The sequence below is a fragment of the Schistocerca cancellata genome, chromosome 3, assembly GCF_023864275.1.
Source record: "Schistocerca cancellata isolate TAMUIC-IGC-003103 chromosome 3, iqSchCanc2.1, whole genome shotgun sequence".
Lineage (NCBI taxonomy): Eukaryota > Metazoa > Arthropoda > Insecta > Orthoptera > Acrididae > Schistocerca > Schistocerca cancellata.
In genome coordinates this window covers 864,371,942-864,392,986 of record NC_064628.1, presented here as the reverse complement: position 1 = coordinate 864,392,986, position 21,045 = coordinate 864,371,942, and the positions used below count along the sequence as shown (strand labels likewise).

At 42.2% G+C, this 21,045-nt stretch overlaps 1 protein-coding gene across 1 annotated transcript in view; it reads left to right on the top strand.

Moving 5' to 3' along the window:
* LOC126177126 (uncharacterized) overlaps positions 1-988 on the top strand; it is a 225,063-nt gene extending 224,075 nt beyond the window's left edge. The window contains exon 10 of the mRNA XM_049924395.1: positions 428-988. Within this exon, the coding sequence (XP_049780352.1) occupies positions 428-540 (113 nt within the window). The 3' untranslated portion in view covers positions 541-988. The remainder of the gene's footprint in view (positions 1-427) is intronic.
* The last annotated feature ends 20,057 nt before the right edge of the window (positions 989-21,045 follow it).

The window sequence follows — 21,045 nt, the reverse complement described above, 5'->3', positions numbered from 1 at the left end:
CTTCCAACTAAATGCAAATATACCTTCCATATAAATTTAAATATTAGATCGAGAGCTTACATACACATGGATTTACTGTGTTGATTACACTCAGGTTTTGTTTCATATATGTTGTTATGGAGCATAGCAAAGCATGTATAGCTGTTTACTTTCTTATTTTATTTGAAACGTCTATAGGTTCACTTGTAAAGTGTGTGTGTGTGTGTGTGTGTGTGTGTGTGTGTGTGTGTGTGTATGTGTGTGTGTGTGTGTGTGTGTGTGTGTGTGTGCATGTGAATGAGTTTCATAGAATTTTACGAACTAATTAAGATTGTTATATATTACTCTATGTCATTATCTCAACAAACCATTGCATTCTGCAGCACTCATGAAGTATGTATATATCAAATTTTCTTCTCATATTGTTTCTTATTTTCTGTCATTGCAGGTCTCAGCACTGGTGCAATTGCTGCAATTGTTTCAATATGTCTGGTTGCATCTGCTGTTGGAGTAGCTATGATTCTTGGATACCGAAAGAGAAGAAAAAGTTCTCGTGTATAGTATTTGCCTATGTCAAACAACAATTGATGGACAGCAGCTACACAGTACTGCTGCTCTCATACACTGATGACAACAGTTTCATTGAAATATACCAAATTGTGTTTTATGTCTCAAATGCAACCACATAAATTTCAGGATTCGTCAAGTTGATTTTATTGTGAAGCATCATTCAACTAACACGAAAAAACCTGATTTATGAACTGTAGAGAAAATGAAAACATTCTGTTAAATTTTTGTCATATAAGGAAGTAGATTTCTCAGTGAATTTCAGCGATGACACCTTTTGAATTATCAGGAGACTAACTGTCTGTTATATAACCGATAAAACAAGAAAATTTCATTTGAGTTTCAGATGTTTACAACAATATTAAACAAATAACTGGGTACTATTGTTTCTGTTATAGCTATAATACAGCTGTGGTTATTCTTATTGTGGTCTTAAACAGTCAGCAAACTGTTCAAAAATGTTACAATATCTGTTATTTTTTAATTTAGAGATTATATAGTGTGTAACAAATAATTTTTATTACATTATTTTGGATACTGCAGGGGTTGTCTGATTTTAATCATATCTGAATATCTTTCATTAACAGCCTGCCAGTCGATTATCATTCCTCTGCCATGCTTCATTTCATGTAAAGGAAATTCAACAACTACCAAACTGAACTTTTACCAAATCGTCCCTTCCATGAAAAACAGAAATAAATTGAAACAGAAATGTGTAGTGGGATGAAACGTACCTCTCCGTTGCAGGGATAGGCTTGTTGGCAAAGACATCTTAGTAGCAGGAAGCTAAACTCAAAATATTGGGAATAACTGAAAAATTGCGGAATGAAAATAATATCTTAGTCGAAAAAGACGGAAGAAAAGTAGTGAGGAAAATTGATGAGGTTGGCAAATAGGGATACAATGTAAAAAGAGAGAGCAAGTAAAGAGAAGAGATTTGACGAAGTCAGTAGTGAATGGTGACAGTAAAAGTCTGCAGAAGAATTTTATAACTGCTAATTGAAAAGTCTAACAGAAACAAAATCACAATTCTGTCAATGCTGCCTTCAACTACATTATACTTCTGTGTAATAACAAAGACCTTTACTGAGCATGCAAGTGATTTAAACAGTGAATGTAAATGAGTTCTTGGGTACAGAATAAAACTCATGTCAGCAGGCAATATCTTCAATAGCGATAATACGATATAAATGTGGACTGCACAAATATAGGGAAAGAAAGTACAAGTACCCCAAATGTTAAAATGTAAGATGACAGATAGGTATGGGCTGAGTACAATTATCTGGAACTGATTTATGTATTTATATCTGTTGTTTGTGCCACAGTTGTTTAGCTGTTTTTGGTTAGTTGTAAGATAAACTTTACAGAATTTTGAATGCATCTATAACAAAAAACTAAAAAAATAGTCAGATATCTACAGTTTGGCTGTATATTGATTTAATAGCAACTCAGGTGGGGAGGGGTGGGGGGAGGCAGAACAAGGAGACACTATTCTTAGCACTACTATGTAAATATTAGCTTAAGAGATTCAATAGTTACTTCCCAATGTTGCTCCAACCATGACCTCTAAATTTGGTGATTATGCCCTTCTATCTGTTCTTAAATACAGTTTGTAAATCAAGCTTTCAAACTCCAAATGGACATTTTAGCAGATGGGAAGCAATAGATTAACTCATTAGTAAAATATGATTCCTGTAACTTTCTTTTATTCAAACGAAGTGGTAAACTTAACCTGTAATTGAATATATATATATATAAAGGAGCCATGTGGACAAATGTCTTTGAGAATAAAGAAAAATGTTAATTACCTTCACAAATATTCATCTCATGTTTTTCATTAATCGTAATGAGGAGTGTGTACCATACCTAATTGAATTTACTTATAGCACCTGAATGGACTTACTTGTACCTGATATAATCATTACATGTTTTAATGTAGTGAATCTTGAATATTATTTTCTCTGTAGTCTAAGCTCTAACTGAATGCTTGTCTGAAATTATTTGAAGAGTCAGTATTCAGTTCCTACTTGGACTATTAAAAGTAGTGTGTGACTGATAAATTATTGTAAAATATTATAAATAATAAAACTTTTGTGTTTTATATAAAATGATTGCATTTTCTTGATGTAAAACATAATAGCTTTAATATATGTTATATGATCTTATTAGTTATGTATATACATTTCGAATGGAATATATCAATGCACCTGCTGAAGTCATGATTAAAACATTTCTTGAACAGTAAAGTTCTATGTCATTTAGGGAATGGATCCAAATTCCGGCTCTTAATAGAGCTGTTTAAAGCCTTAATACCCAAGACTATGCTTCAATTCATTGTCTATTGTAAATGCCTGAGACGATCTTGAGGATATATGTCAGGAGCAAATTCACTAGGACGATTGATGACCAACACCAACATTTCTATGTCGAAGATATCGTACAGTTTGCACAAGGAAGCCATAGGCGGGAGTATTTACATAAATATGAAAAACATTCATTTCTGTTTTAAAATTATAATATTTAATATTCTACTGCTTATGTTCTCAATTACTTCTAACCAGAACAAGAAGGAAAATTCGTCATGTTGTTCACATGTAATTAAGCCAATATCATCTATGAGATCATTATATTGGCAGTATATTGGTACCTTAATGTGACAAGACCTACAAGTATATCAGAGATATAATAGTCATGCAGGCGTCACAGTGCCTGATTTGATCTTGTTAGTTGTTACTTAACTGGGCAGCTGCTTCTCCCACCCACAGCAGTTTGTGATCTGCAGGCTTCAAATTGATGTTATCACAATACTCTACCATTATCTGGCACTTCCCTTCCACACAACGCACAACTAGTTCTTTTGATAAACTTCACTCACTGAGCCAATATTGAATTTAAACTCAGAGCTATCCTTTTATTGTTTTATTACATCTTTTACAGTTACGAAAATGGAAAATACTGGGTGGAATATAAGTAACGGAAGGTGCATAGGTAACTGTTCACCATACAGCTGGGGCCGAGAGAATGTAGCTCTGCATGTGTGCATGTACGTGTGCAACAGTGACTGATTTTGCTGTTTATTGTCAGTGAGACTGCATGCCAATCACATAATAAATTAGATCAGGTCTGTATCTTTCATATTTCACATACCAATGTTTTTATATTCACTTTGCAGGGTATTAGCTCTCTCCAGGACGAATATTTACTCTACAGCGGATTATGCTCTGATTTGAAACTTCCTGACGTATTAAAACCATGTGCTAGCCAGGGCTCGAACGTGGGATCTTTGCCTCTGGCGGGCAAGTACTCCTCCAACCAAGGTATCCAGGACAGAACAATTTCAGTCACAATACAAGACGCAAAAACAATGTTCGTATAAGCACCAGCGAAAAAATGCTCCTATCGGAGCACAAAAAAAGCTACTGTATACTGCCATTCAAAAGACTCTGAATAGTTGGCTACCAGTTGCCTCATTCTTGTCTTCCTCAGCTCCTTTAAAACTTTTCCCAAAAATTTTGGCATGCAAACGTATTCGCGCTCTTTTATCACTCTCACAAGCTCCCCTAACTGTAAGTCGCTCACACCCACTACTCCGTCTCTGTACGTCGCTCACACACGTCTACTCTCACTCGTCACTAACTCTTTTTGTCTCCCTAACTGTCACTGTCTCCTGTGTCACAGTCATAGTCTTTCTCGTTCTGTCCTATTATTACTGTCTGCTCTCACTGTTACTGTGTCACTGACTCCCTCTTGGTCTCTCTTACTGCTACTCTTTCATTCATTTCTTCCCACTGCTACTGTCACTATCTTTCTCTTCATATTTCCCATTGTCAACCACTTCCACTGCCTCCCCTCTCTTTATTCCTCGCTCAGTGGCACTCTCTCCTTCACTCTTTTCCCAGTACTGTTCTGTTACTGTCAACTATTGTGTGTTCCACTGCACTGTTGCCCCTCTCTTTCTCACACACCGCCATTGTCTCCTAAGCTCCTTCTGTACCACAAACACTGTCTACTACACTCCTGGAAATTGAAATAAGAACACCGTGAATTCATTGTCCCAGGAAGGGGAAACTTTATTGACACATTCCTGGGGTCAGATACATCACATGATCACACTGACAGAACCACAGGCACATAGACACAGGCAACACAGCATGCACAATGTCGGCACTAGTACAGTGTATATCCACCTTTCGCAGCAATGCAGGCTGCTATTCTCCCATGGAGACGATCGTAGAGATGCTGGATGTAGTCCTGTGGAACGGCTTGCCATGCCATTTCCACCTGGCGCCTCAGTTGGACCAGCGTTCGTGCTGGACGTGCAGACCGCGTGAGACGACGCTTCATCCAGTCCCAAACATGCTCAATGGGGGACAGATCCGGAGATCTTGTTGGCCAGGGTAGTTGACTTACACCTTCTAGAGCACGTTGGGTGGCACGGGATACATGCGGACGTGCACTGTCCTGTTGGAACAGCAAGTTCCCTTGCCGATCTAGGAATGGTAGAACGATGGGTTCGATGACGGTTTGGATGTACCGTGCACTATTCAGTGTCCCCTCGACGATCACCAGTGGTGTACGGCCAGTGTAGGAGATCGCTCCCCACACCATGATGCCGGGTGTTGGCCCTATGTGCCTCGGTCGTATGCAGTCCTGATTGTGGCGCTCACCTGCACGGCGCCAAACACGCATACGACCATCATTGGCACCAAGGCAGAAGCGACTCTCATCGCTGAAGACGACACGTCTCCATTCGTCCCTCCATTCACGCCTGTCGCGACACCACTGGAGGCGGGCTGCACGATGTTGGGGCGTGAGCGGAAGACGGCCTAACGGTGTGCGGGACCGTAGCCCAGCTTCATGGAGACGGTTGCGAATGGTCCTCGCCGATACCCCAGGAGCAACAGTGTCCCTAATTTGCTGGGAAGTGGCGGTGCGGTCCCCTACGGCACTGCGTAGGATCCTACGGTCTTGGCGTGCATCCGTGCGTCGCTGCGGTCCGGTCCCAGGTCGACGGGCACGTGCACCTTCCGCCGACCACTGGCGACAACATCGATGTACTGTGGAGACCTCACGCCCCACGTGTTGTGCAATTCGGCGGTACGTCCACCCGGTCTCCCGCATCCCCACTATACGCCCTCGCTCAAAGTCCGTCAACTGCACATACGGTTCACGTCCACGCTGTCGCGGCATGCTACCAGTGTTAAAGACTGCGATGGAGCTCCATATGCCACGGCAAACTGGCTGACACTGACGGCGGCGGTGCACAAATGCTGCGCAGCTAGCGCCATTCGACGGCCAACACCGCGGTTCCTGGTGTGTCCGCTATGCCGTGCGTGTGATCATTGCTTGTACAGCCCTCTCGCAGTGTCCGGAGCAAGTATGGTGGGTCTGACACACCGGTGTCAATGTGTTCTTTTTTCCATTTCCAGGAGTGTATATTCCAATATATATTACTTTTCGGTCTCTCTGTCACTACAACTGTTTCCTCTCTCAACAAAAAGAAGTGCAAATATGTTTTGATGCCAACATTTTTGTGAAAATTGCTGAGGTAAGTAGAATAAGACAGCTTGTACCCCACTTTTCAGTCGGAGTCATTTAATAAAGGGAAGCATATTCGCCGTTTTAGTGCTCCTGTGGAAGCATTTTCCGCTGTTTCCCTTCTTTTCCCTCTCACAACTTGGCATGTCATTCATATCAAAAGCACTTGATGGATCATTAAAATTTTTATAGTTTACTTACATGAAATTGAAATAACGCAAAACTAATTTTACACATCATAACGCGTTTTACGCGCACAAAAATTTTACACGAGCTTCATTACTAGAACGTGGAGTTCCTAGAATCCTTGTGATGATAACGGAGACGCTTTACTGCGTATTTCTCCGTGCTAGGTCACTTCATAAACTACATTTTCACTTCACACGAGATTTTGCACGTGCAAGTAGGGTAACTTTGGACCTGTGTATCGCGGAAACGGATAAAGATATCACGAAAATTTTCAAGTTTGTTCGAGACCTGTATCTTAGAAATATATCGTAACATTACAGCCATTTGGTGTACTTAGCAGTCTTAGTATCCGCGGCTCGGTTGTGATACCAAAAGACCATGGTTTTGGGATGTTTGTCGACAATGGATAAAGATTTTTGAAGACGGGAAGATGGTACTTCTAGATAAAGTCATAGAGAGTATACCGTAGAAATGTCAGCAATTTTCTACAGTTAGTTAATTAGGTATCCGCTGCTGACGGTGAAAAAATAGTGATAAACGCGTTTTTCGGGTTTTCTCAGGAACCGCCCATGAACTGAATGGTGGCCCCATAGACAGCTTAAGGAGCACCTTAGATCACGTGTAATGCAAAAAGAACCAACCGATTTGCTCCATCTGCTTACGCTGGAAGGAATGTGTTATATTCAAGATAGTACAGTTACCGTAACACGATCCACGCATTGCAGTGGCTCCCAACATGGGAATAATTACTCCCTGAGGGGTAGAATGAAATTTTCTGAGGGGTAAAAAGATAACGATTCGATTCTGTTTCAGTCACGAAACCAGATTATTTTCAAAAGATCATTACTAATATCACAGCTCTGCAAGACTCTAATACAGATTATGTAAGTTATCAATAATTACTTTTCTAAATTGGTAGCATTAATCCCATGGAGGTTACAGGTTCCTCACATTCTCCACCCACTACAGACATATGTTGTGCTTCGTCCCGTACATTGCTGATGGTAAAAGTGAGACACAGACGTAACAAATGTTTTCTACATGTTGTAGACAGTACCTACAGTAGTCCAGGAATTGCTTCATTACTCACTTCGAAACAGACAACCGAATTAATTGACAGCATGACACAGCAGTAACTACATAAGCCTGTACGCAGTATTAACAGCCTGTAGTCCTCCAATTTGTGCCAGTTCAGAAATAAGAAGCCCAGGAATCTCGTGATTTACGAATGGTAAGTATAGTGAACACATCTCAACTTTTTTGCTTTTTAATGGGGTTGCACTGTGCAAGTGAAGCAAGTGCTGCAAAGGAGAGGAGTACCGCAAGGGAACTTTCTTTTGTAACAAGTGTTTGTCCTCACCAGGGATAGTTAGTTTTCTTAAGTGAATAGATGTTGTGGATAGCACTTGCGATGCACCAAGAATTCCTTCGTCATTCATTCCAACACTCGCCGCCTCCGCTCCAACCCCCTCCCCCTCGCCCCCCCCCCCCCCACACACACACACATACATACACACAAACTAAATATCATTCATTTTTCATCAGTTTAAAAATAAAAGTGTTGCAAGCAAAGTCTTTCATTTTACAGTTTAGTTAGGTGCTAAAGTTGGCGATAATGAGGGGGAGGAGGGGGAGGCCAACTGATGGCGGGGAGGGGAATTACTAGCTAATGTCTGATTGTACTCAGCTTGGTAACCACTGTCCTATTGGATATATGAATGGTCCCTAGTCGAAGGGCTACTCACAACTCTTGACCCTACATTTGTATCACTAATAGAACCCAAGGCATGAGGCCAGGAAAAACCTCGTTTTTATGTACGTCATTTTGGAACATAGTAACCAGCCTATACTGTCGTATGTATACCAGTTGCTTACCTGTAATTAAGTAGGAGCTCCTATATCCTGATGCTCAGCTCTTTAACAAAATGCTGGCATTATAAAACAATAGCTTGGTAATAAGTGCAAATTCAAAAGAAAATTAATATATAATCTTATTGGATAATCCTTCCACAGGTCAGACAATTTGATAATCTAAACTGAATGACAAGAAACTTCTTTCCTCGGAATAAGACAAGTAACAAAAATGGTTCAAATCACTCTGAGCACTATGGGACTTAACATCTGAGGTCATCAGTCCCCTAGAACTTAGAACTACTTAAATCTAACCAACCTAAGGACATCACACACATCCATGCCCGAGGCAGGATTCGAACTTGCGACCGTAGCGGTAGCGCGTTTCCAGACTGAAGCGCCTAGAACAGCTCGGTCACAGCGGCCGGCCCGGCAAGTAGCAATGTTCACTGAAAACATACGTCTGGTTTCTAGAGCAGATATACCAAGCTAAGTGGGAGCGTTGTTTGAATATTGATCTAAACACTAGGGAAGCATCAGAGATAGGCGGAAACTGATTTTATGTATTACTGGGAAAGTTTAACTTTTCTACTGATTGTATGACAATAACAAAAGAGACTGAAGAAACATTCGCGCATTCGGACTTTGCAGCTCAATTGCTCTGATGGTAACAACACAAAAATGTCCTGCGCATACTTCCGGCAGTAAATGGACGTCAAAGATTGGCAGTCTGGCAACACTGTAATCCACATGTGTGGTAACTACCTCTGTTAGCAGGTAACTGCAGTGTTGTGCAATTGGTGCACTGCATAGTGTTCTGGGTTACCATGCAGCAGGTCGAGCGTTCGATTCTGAATTTTGCCGGCCGTTGTGGCCGAGCGGTTCTAGGCGCTTCAGTCTGGAACCGCGCAACCGCTACGGTCGCAAGTTCGAATCCTGCCTCGGGCATGGGTGTGTGTGATGTCCTTAGGTTAGTTAGGTTTAAGTAGTTCTAAGTTCTAGGAGATTGATGACCTCAGATTGCAGTTGGTCTTCTATTAAACATTTGCAACTACGTACTATGAACACAAAAATGGAAGTACAATCGTTTTCATTCATCAGCTTTTAAAGAATCATTTTGCATGTAGTGGAAGCGAATTATTTAGCGCCACTGACTGTACCAGATTACAAACCACTTGTCTGTGTATCCTCCCCTAACGGTCCCATTCACCTACTAGTAGTAACTACTATTCTTGCCACGTTTAGATCCATTACATTTCGTTAGAAATGTACAATGTAAATGTCGAATAGGTGTGGCTTAAGAAAAGGTGTACACTACGGTATTATATGTCAGAATGGAATTGGCAAATAAAAACAAATACGCCTCGATCTCTTTATATGTCAGAATGGAATTGGCAAATAAAAACAAATATGCCTCGATCTCTTGCATGCTAACCCAAAAACCACTTGCACAGCACCTTTCTCGGTTGCTGACAGAGGTTGCTGACAGAGGTAGTTACCGTACACGTGGTTATAGTGTTGCCACCCTGCCAATCTTTAACGTCCATTTACTGCCAGAAATATGCAAAGGACGAAATTTCGTGAGTCACATTTTTCTATTCTTAGCATGTAGGGAACGTACTCCGAAGTCAGAGAGCGCGAATTTTTCTTCAAAACCGGCTCTAAGCACTATAGGACTTGTAACATCTGTGGTCATCAGTCCCCTAGAACTTAGAACTACTTAAACCTAACTAACCTAAGGACATCACACACACCCATGCCCGAGGCAGGATTCGAACCTGGGACCATTGCAGAAGCGCGGTTCCGGACTGAAGCGGCTAGAACCGCTCGGCCACATCGGCCGGCGCAGTCAGAAACTACTCACCCAAAAGTTTCACCACTTTTTTTTTTCAAGCACAAAATAATAGAGTACTTTAGATCAATAATTGTTAACTCTTAATTCAGTCTATCAAAGTAATTTCTGACAGATATTTATTGATGTGTCGGCAGATGTGCCAACACCTTGTAGTTAGAGGAGGCCGAAATGCACGCTATAATCTAACGCAGACTGGCGTGAGGTCTGGAACAGGATACGTAATGAATGCTATAAAGAAAAGTACGTAGCTGCTGGAATACTTAACTTTAATTCATCATTTGTATACAGCAATCTTGATGATACAAGTGAGACTCTCTCTAGAAATGGTTAATGGCGCCTTGCTAGGTCGTAGCCATGGACTTAGCTGAAGGCTATTCTGTCTCTCGGCAATTGAGAGAAAGGCTTCGTCAGTGTAGTCGCTAGCAAAGTCGTCGTACAACTGGGGGCGAGTCCTAGTCCGTCTCTCTAGACCTGCCGTATGGGGCGGTCGGTCTGCGATCACTGACAGTGGCGACACGCGGGTCCGACATGTACTAATGGACCGCGGCCGATTTAAAGCTACCACCTAGCAAGTGTGGTGTCTGGCGGTGACACCACATTTATGTTTGTCAATCTGCGGTGTTGGTCGTTCCACACTGCTGTAGGTTCCGGTGAAACCTTCCCGTCTCCTCTATATCTCTTTTGTGTTACGCAACCTTCCCTTTTACAATAACCTATGAAGCCTTCCCTTAGGATTTCTACCTGTTGCTTAATAATAACAAATGAAATCTTCCCTTTGAAATCTTCCCCTTTCTCAATATTCGCATACAAATTTAAATGCTGCTTATTAAAAGAGATTTTCTGATTATTTCGGCGAAACATAGAATGTGTCGTCGTCGTGGCCCTCAGTCGTTATCTGCAATAACCCAAAACTGTTCCTTACCTTTTTTACTGTTACTGGATCGCCATCTGACTGCTACATCGAACTGCGCCGTGAATATACTTACACTGTTGTACTATACTCTATTAGCTGCTGGTGGGCTGTCATAACAATTGGCTGTATTTATTACCAAAGCTGACGTTATTCTTCAATAGCAAAGCTGACGTTATTCTTTAATTAATTTGACTGAAGTTACGTAATTCATAGTTAAACTTTTTCTTGACAACAATAAAATTTTGCAAAGTTTTACGTTGATGGTTTTTGGGATGGATTATAATCAGTAATGCAATATTGCTGGCTAAAATTAATTATATTCTGAATGAAATGATTTTACAAACGTTCAAATGGGACTTACTTTTTACAATAATCTTACAACTAGCATTGCGCAAACATACCTTCAGTAGTCTTGCGTTTCTCAAAAAAATAATTCAGTAATATTAGTTCCTCTTATGATAATAGTTAGCTGATGTCTCTGTACATCCGTTTATAATCTCTTGTAAATCATAGCTGGTGGGTGGCAGGCACACTGCTCCTCTCAACCTCTCGCTTCAGACCTGCTACGGACTCGCTTCACATCTCGCTTATTACTGACTTCCTGTTGTTGTTGTTGTTGTGGTCTTCAGTCCTGAGACTGGTTTGATGCAGCTCTCCATGCTACTCTATCCTGTGCAAGCTTTTTCATCTCCCAGTACCTACTGCAGCCTACAGCCTTCTGAATCTGCTTAGTGTATTCATCTCTTGGTCTCCCTCTACGATTTTTACCCTCCACACTGCCCTCCAGTACTAAATTGGTGATACCTTGATGCCTCAGAACATGTCCTACCAACCGATCCCTTCTTCTAGTCAAGTTTCGCCACAAACTCCTCTTCTCCCCAATTCTATTCAATACCTCCTAATTAGTTATGTGATCTACCCATCTAATCTTCAGCATTCTTCTGTAGCACCACATTTCGAAAGCTTCTATCCTCTTCTTCTCTATACTATTTATCGTCCATGTTTCACTTCCATACATGGCTACACTCCATACAAATACTTTCAGAAACGACTTCCTGACAACGAACGCTAAAGTGCGGTCTCTCCTGCCAACAATGCTTTCTGGTGCAGACAATCCCTGCTATCATTACAAAATGTATCAATGCGCGGTCTTTCCAGCTCTTTTCTTAAAATGTATCCATACGTGGTCTCTCCCGCCCTTTTTAAAATTATATCAATGTGCGGCCTCTCTTGCCAGCAATACTTTGGTGCAGACATTCCCTGCTACCACAATTATTTCCAACATGACAAATATTCATTATTCCTACTTAATCCTATTAATAAAATATAAACATCTTTCATAAATTGTGGTTTGACAATAGACAATAGAAATATACACGTCTTAAACTGGTTTGTAATGAAATTTGTGTAACATAATAAATGGATGACTGACTCAATGTTGACATCTTATTCTACCGCTCCGAGCAACCACTGCCACGGTGTCGTACTGTCATATTCGTGGCAGCAGCCAGAAACGAAAAAAATGGCTCTGAGCACTATGGGACTTAACTTCTGAGGTCATCAGTCCCCTAGAACTTAGAACTACTTAGACCTGACTAACCTAAGGACATCACACACATCCATGGCCGAGGCAGTATTCGAACCTGGGACCATAGCAGAAACGCGGTTCCGGACTGAAGCGGCTAGAACCGCTCGGCCACATTGGCCGGCGCAGTCAGAAACTACTCACCCAAAAGTTTTTGCAGCGCGTGAGCGAGGCCGCTAGAGAACTTTTTGCCACACGAGCGACATATCATTTGGCACACATCCCTCCCTCCCTCCTCCTCCTCCTCCCATCACCCCTACTCCCCTTCCCCATATCTTAGACATTAATTGCTTTTCTTGGGTGTTCATTTATTTTACTAATGTCATAAAATTAACTGTCCCGCTCCGTAAGTGAAAGGTAGTCACACGCTCTGCAGGCACTGGAATTCAGTTCGATTGCTGGCGCCAACGCCAGTTTATATTGACATCTCTGTCAGCGAAATGACGTAGTTGCATCAAGTTCTAAGCCATAAGAGGTTTCATACTTGTTGAAACGCAAAGGTGCGTGCGCCTAGGACCTCCCGTCGGGAGGGGAGGGGGGGGGACCGGTCGCCAGGTGCAAGACTTTTTAGTTGAGGCTGCTTCGGCGACTACCCTTGCGTGTCGATGAGGAGGAAGTGGTGGTGAAGACAACAGTGTGTGCAGTCCCTGACCGGAGAAAACCTCCGTCTCTGCTGGGAAACGAACACGGACTCCTCGCACAGCATTCTGCCGCGTTGACTGCTCAGATATGGAGGTGGACAACACAGGGTGTTTCAGGAGCAATGGTGAACATTTTAGGAGGTGGTAATCCAGACGAATTGCAGTAAAAATATCGTATAACATGTGTCCACTATTTCTTTGAGTACAGAGATAGCCGGCAGCTGTGGTCGAGTGGTTCTAGGCGCTTCAGTCCGGAACCAAGCGGCTGCTACGGTCGCAGGTTCGAATCCTGCCCCAGGCATGGATGTGTGCTGTGTCCTTGGTTAGTTAGGTTTATGTAGTTCTAAGTCTAGGGGACTGATGACCTCATATGTTAAATCTCATAGTGCTTAGAGCCATTTGAACCATTTAGTACAGAGATACAGCTTATTACATGCAGCCTTGTCGTCTAATTGGGGTGTATAGGAACCCTTCGTACTTGGTTCGCTAGACAATCAAATCAAACAACTCGTATTAACGACTTTTATAACAAAAATAAAAGAGATTATACTTAACTTTTGCAGTCACACAGATGCTTTGCAAGCAAAGGGCGACGTACAAAATAATCATGATTCTTCAGTTTTAAGCAATTCCAAGTCTGTGCTGCAAAGAGTGTACAAGCGAAGTAACGAGGGTTGACGCTTCTATCCAAGTCGCTAGTCTTGAAGCTGCTATTCAACTGGGCGTTATCAGTTTTTTTTCTTTTATTGTACACTCCTGGAAATGGAAAAAAGAACACATTGACACCGGTGTGTCAGATCCACCATACTTGCTCCGGACACTGCGAGAGGGCTGTACAAGCAATGATCACACGCACGGCACAGCGGACACACCAGGAACCGCGGTGTTGGCCGTCGAATGGCGCTAGCTGCGCAGCATTTGTGCACCGCCGCCGTCAGTGTCAGCCAGTTTGCCGTGGCATACGGAGCTCCATCGCAGTCTTTAACACTGGTAGCATGCCGCGACAGCGTGGACGTGAACCGTATGTGCAGTTGACGGACTTTGAGCGAGGGCGTATAGTGGGCATGCGGGAGGTCGGGTGGACGTACCTCCGAATTGCTCAACACGTGGGGCGTGAGGTCTCCGCAGTACATCGATGTTGTCGCCAGTGGTCGGCGGAAGGTGCACGTGCCCGTCGACCTGGGACCGGACCGCAGCGACGCACGGATGCACGCCAAGACCGTAGGATCCTACGCAGTGCCGTAGGGGACCGCACCGCCACTTTCCAGCAAATTAGGGACACTGTTGCTCCTGGGGTATCGGCGAGGACCATTCGCAACCGTCTCCATGAAGCTGGGCTACGGTCCCGCACACCGTTAGGCCGTCTTCCGCTCACGCCCCAACATCGTGCAGCCCGCCTCCAGTGGTGTGGCGACAGGCGGGAATGGAGGGACGAATGGAGACGTGTCGTCTTCAGCGATGATAGTCGCTTCTGTCTTGGTGCCAATGATGGTCGTATGCGTGTTTGGCGCCGTGCAGGTGAGCGCCACAATCAGGACTGCATACGACCGAGGCACACAGGGCCAACACCCGGCATCATGGTGTGGGGAGCGATCTCCTACACTGGCCGTACACCACTGGTGATCGTCGAGGGGACACTGAATAGTGCACGGTACATCCAAACCGTCATCGAACCCATCGTTCTACCATTCCTAGACCGGCAAGGGAACTTGCTGTTCCAACAGGACAATGCAAGTCCGCATGTATCCCGTGCCACCCAACGTGCTCTAGAAGGTGTAAGTCAACTACCCTGGCCAGCAAGATCTCCGGATCTGTCCCCCATTGAGCATGTTTGGGACTGGATGAAGCGTCGTCTCACTCGGTCTGCACGTCCAGCACGAACGGTGGTCCAACTGAGGCGCCAGGTGGAAATGGCATGGCAAGCAGTTCCACAGGACTACATCCAGCATCTCTACGATCGTCTCCATGGGAGAATAGCAGCCTGCATTGCTGCGAAAGGTGGATATACAGTGTACTAGTGCCGACATTGTGCATGCTGTGTTGCCTGTGTCTATGTGCCTGTGGTTCTGTCAGTGTGATCATGTGATGTATCTGACCCCAGGAATGTGTCAATAAAGTTTCCCCTTCCTGGGACAATGAATTCACAGTGTTCTTATTTCAATTTCGAGGAGTGTATTTCAATTCCCCATCGGGGCGGGCTGGCAGCAGCATATGCACTGCTCCTCAGCCGAAAGACATAGAAACAAACAATAGAAGACAGTTAAAAATAAACAAAGGAGAGAATATGCTGAACATAGATATAAAAAAGGGGGATCATCATGGAAGGCAATAGACAAAAAAGGGGCGACTGTAAAATGGAGATAAAAGCCGTAAAAAAGTAGCGCACACAGAAAAATCACATACTGCGACAATTAAAAGAACACAAGGCACAGTATGACCGGAGCATAAAAGTATCGATGTATGGCGTTGCACATAATAAACACTGACAGCGAACCTCAAGGCAGCACACAAATTAAAATCACACCTCTTGACGCACAGGAGAAACAGCACTAAACACAACACTGACGTGGCACACTGACGATGATGAAAATGGAGGATCTGCCAGGCGCAAGGAGATGAGGGAGGCTGGAAGAAGGGAAGAAGGGAAGGAGGGAGGGGAAGAGAGGGGAGAGATTGGCGGGGGGGCGCGCTGAAGAGGGCCAGGTAGGAAGGGATGTGGGAAGGAAAGAGACAAGGATGGGGTGCAGGGTCTCAGGGGGAGGGGGGAAGGAGGAAAATCCGCTCTGGGAGAAGGAGGGGAGAGGAAAAAAGGGGCCCTGGGGAGGGGGGGAAGAAGGCCATGTTATAGTTGGAAGGAAGGGTAGATGTCATGGCAAAGTTCATCATCCAGGAGGGGGAGGCGCTGGAAATTGCCCAGATGAAGGAGATGGAGGGTGTGGAGGTGGAGGGAGAGAGGGATACAGCGATAGAGGCGCGGCAATTGGGGGGGGGGGGGTGTGGAGAGGAAATAGGAAACCAGAAGGTGGGGGGGGATCGCATTACCAGTCGGTCGTGGCCCTTATGTCCTCTTCACACAGGGGCCGCTGCTGTCACGTTGTCGTCCTGGAGGGATATCTTCTCACAGCCTTCTCTTCTCCATCATTCCCAGCTGGCATGACGGCGCTTCACTTTACGCTGTAACACAGCTGTTAGTATGTTATCCAATCAAAATTAAAGCAAAAGCAAGTGAGGAAGTTCACAGTTGATTTTCAAATATTCCACTGCCAACTTCAATACACTTTTGACTTCTCTTGATAACACCACGTGTAGCTCTTCTGAAGTCGTCTTTGCGTTCTTTTAGGAGGACTGCACTGCTCACAATGCGAACTACCAAATCGGCGCTGGTGGTTACTTTTTCTTTGTAGACTTCGCCTTTCAGCCATCGCCACGCGCAAAAATCAAAAGGGGTAATGCCTGGGACCTTGGTGGGCAAGAAGCGTGCCCATATCTACCGATCCATTTCCCGGGGAATGTGAGGTTTAGATGACGTGTCACCTGACGACTGCAATGTGTAAGAGCCCCATCATACTGGATGAACATACGCGCTCTTGTAGCCAAAGGAATCTCTTTCAATAACACTAGAAGTTCATTTAAAGGAAGTGTAGATAACGGGTTCCCGTAAGACCATGCGGTAACACAACAGGCCCAATCAACTGATTGTCTATCGAACTACAGCACAGTCCCATATGATCCTAAGTTCTTCCTACGCATCCTAACAAATTATTCAAAGATGAAATTAAATGTATAACTAATTCTTGTGGAAGTATATTTGCTGATTTTGAAGCAAAGTTGTTAAATAACATGAACCCAGTGCCTTCTAGACTGCATGGGCGCCCAAGACTACATAAGCAGGGTGTGTCCGTCCATCCAATTGTATCATCAGTCACTGCTCCATCATTCAAACTGGCTAGGAAATTAACTTTACCTAAAAGTGAGACAAATTTTAAATTAATGCATGGCATTTCAAATTCATTGGATCCTGTAAATAAGATAAAAGATCTATATGCCTCACACAGTGCTTTTGATGTCTGCTGTTTATTTTCCAACATTCCAGTATGGGGATATTTGATGTCCTGACAGAGTTTTTGTATAGATCTAGTGTTAACCATGTGGAACTGAATGACTTGAGACTGGCCACTCAGACATACTTAGCACATGACTATTTCCACTTCCAAGGGACTCCATATAAACAGTTAGATTGCTTAGTTATGGGGTCCCAAAGGAACTGCTAACCCAGAACAGCGTATTTTGAGTTGTTGCGTGTTAAACGTTTGGATAGATTTAAAGACAGGGACATAAATACAATAAGACAAAACAAATCATGAAGCAGACAGTTCTGTCTAGCAATACATGAGAGAAAACTTGTAACCAGCACGTGATGCACTTGAGAACACTACAAAAAGTATGAACAGACAAATCCTTACTAAACTGACGAGTAGTACTTCCTTCTGCCAGTTACTTCAGTCTTGGACAAGGTTTTTGCGTAAAGAACCTTTGACTATAAATATAAAATTTGGTTCAGTTATGTGTATGATGTACTGTGTATATGGACAGCCATTATAATAGAGCTCAACACATTGCTTAAACAGTTAACACAAAAATACTCAGTTTACAATGCAGATGCAACAAATCCATAAAATTTGTGGATCTAGCCACTGAATTCAGCACTCAAACACACCGTTTAAAAATTTATAGAAAAACTGTAACTACGAGCACAGTAATACCTTCTTGCTCACAACACCCAGTAACACACAAGTATGCAGCTTTCCATTCGTTGGTGTACCGTCTCATGTTTGTTCCTACGATCAAAGAATATTTCAAAGCAGACTCAGACATAATAAAATTTTCTGCTCCAACAAATGGCTACAACCTTGTCCTGATTGATGACATCTTGCCTAAGAAACAAAAATTGAAAATTATACTCCCCCTCTACGCTACCTCTGCTGCTCCTTCCAGTGTCTACAGGAAGTTCTGTATAGTCCCATACCTAGGACAGGTATTACAAAGTAAGCAGACACTGAAATCCTGAAACAATAGTATTTCCTACTATGTGCAGAACACCATGGCCCAGTATATTCTCAATAGCAAAAATAGGATCCAGTTACTAAACAACAATGAGCTATACAAAATGCCTCCCCTGAGTGTGATGAGTTTTATATTGGGCAGTCACACAGAGATATAGGTACTAGACTGGCTTGACATGAATGCGGTTGAAGGTTGCAGAATTATGATTGCATATTTGCTGAGCATGTACTAAGTGAGGGCCACAGCTACCAGCTATAGTTCCACTTAGCAAACAAAGGCCAAAACCTCAATCTGTTGGGTGCCTTGGAAATTCAGGAACATCTAGCCAACACTCTTGATTCAATATTAAATGACCAAACATAGCTCAACACTTCCTTCTTCTAAACTTCACTAAATCTTCAGCGTTTTCCAATGCTTCCCACACTTTCTGTTCCTTTCTATTCCACAACTTTCCTATATTCATTTATTTTATTGCTATTTATTTTATTCTGATTACCTCTTCAAGCTATTTTAGTACTCTTGTCAAGTATTAATTCTATTTAATTGGGATTGTTAATTTAATTTAAATTCTTATATAAACACTGCTGTCTGAGTTAATGTTTTACCTGGTTTGATCCCTTTATATTTATTTACTGTTCAGTTTTAACTTTTGAATTACATTGCACTGCATTGTTAAAGATGGCATTTACACTATTTTCATGCCCCACTGAATATGAGCAACATCTTTTCCAATGTTGTTAACAAATGTTATAACTTTTTTGATGACGATAGTTAAAATTTGATGATGGCCTTGTAAAACAAAAATCAGACAAGTAAATGTATTAATTCTGTAGCACTTGCACTGTAGTGGGTTTTTCATTTATAATCAAATACTGCTAAATTACAAAGAAAACTGCTACTTCCAGTACACATTTCTGAAGCAGAAGAGTACTGTATGCAGTTACAAATTTGTCAATATTAACATCTTACGTGAATAGCTGTATGGTTCCAGGTACAGCTCCTACAAATTTCAAGTATTTGGGAACATTGTTTCATTTACACAATCCTTATTTGAATCAAGTCTAAATGTTTTTGAATCGCAACAAGGTGTTTGACTGTTAGCGATAGAAATCTGCTAAATATACTCTACAACGACGGTTTTACAGGCTCAGAAGTTTCTACTCTGTTCAAATCATGTGTGAACAATAGAAAACAAATCGTAAAGTTCAACATTTTTTAAAGTACATTCTGTATCAATGTGGAGTGCTAAACGAAGAGTAAGAACAACAGCAAGAATGAGACAATTCTCATAAATGAATCTCAAACATCGTAACTTATAGAATATATAACAGAAAAATTGATGTTCATATATTTGTAAGCAACTGTTGTTTACAGGTAAGTTACTATAATTTTCCAGTGAGTTAAGATAAGTAGGAACTGTTTGGCAATAAAACTTTCTAACAATTTTATGTATATACATAAATGCTTGAATAAAAATATTTTCGAGACTTAACAATAATTGAGAAATCCCGTAAATTCTAAAAAAAATCTAAATTCTTCCAAATTAAATACTTTTCTAAAAGACTATGGCACCGCCTCGTTATAAAAAAAATCGATACATTATATCACAGTAAGACTATGTGATGTTGCATTAGTCTGGAAGCGGCTTAAATAATGATGGATCCAGTTGAGGTATCTTGATAGGTTGCAGATCATCTTCATCTTCCAGCATTCCTATTAATGGATTCCTGTAGAGAAATAAAATATAATATTTCAGCATTATATAATACAGTGGGCAAAAGTAATATAGCGTAAAAGCTCAGTCTTTGGTTCTTTCCTAACATTTCTCAGGCCTGAAAATTTCCATCTTTACTCTTATTTTCGTATTTTAGTTGTAAAGGTCATACACATCGAATTGTGACAGCTAGAAATGATTCAGTATTTCTGTTGGTGTGGAAACTCAGAAACTTTCCCTCCCACGGTCATATGGTACCACCTAGGCCTTCAGTGCCACGACATTTTACTCTGCCATTAACCTTCGCAGCATCCTAGTCAAACCACGTAACACTGTCAAACTGTTATACCTACCAACACTCCTTCATCTGCAATAGTCCCCACTATGGGACCAGCCCATTAAAATATACTACAGTCCCACCACAGATAAATTCTACGGTATAAAGGCAGAAATCACGCTCATTGTTTATCAACTAACTTGTGTCCACTGTACAACGTTTTATATAGACATGACCATCACCACACTGGCTGAGCACGTGAACGACACAGAAGTACAGTCCATCCTGGGGACACTTAGCACCCACTTGCTTGGTATGTTCTACAGAATGATCCAAGGGACTTGAGTGCCCGGTAGACAACACGGGCTGTTTGAATGCTCAAACCCAGTTCTGGTTTCCCTGAACTCTGGAGATTGGAACTTGTCCTGCAACAAATCCTTGCATCCTGACTCTCGTGGATTAAATCTTTGTTGACGTAAGCGTCATTTTCTCTTTCCATTATACTTATTATTAAATACCGATTGTCCATAAACACCCACTATGAATGGAAAACATCATAACTTGGAAACTATTAGAGATAGAGAACTGTGATTTGCTATAAAACTTTTGGCCCCTCTCAAAGTTTTCCCCTTCGTCCTTCATTCTATATCTGAAATGGAGTGCATCAAAATGCCGACAGAGCAGTAGGCGCCAGTGTTAACTGATACCCAGAATCAAAATTTGTGCCAACCGCATTGCGAAATTTTTGACGCCACTATGAGGGAGCACCACTACCAAAAGAAAAGCATAATGAGCTTGTTCCAAAACTTTAAAAAGGTAGCAAAAACTTTCCTGGAAGAGGATGTCCACCTGTGTCTCAAGCACGTGACAGA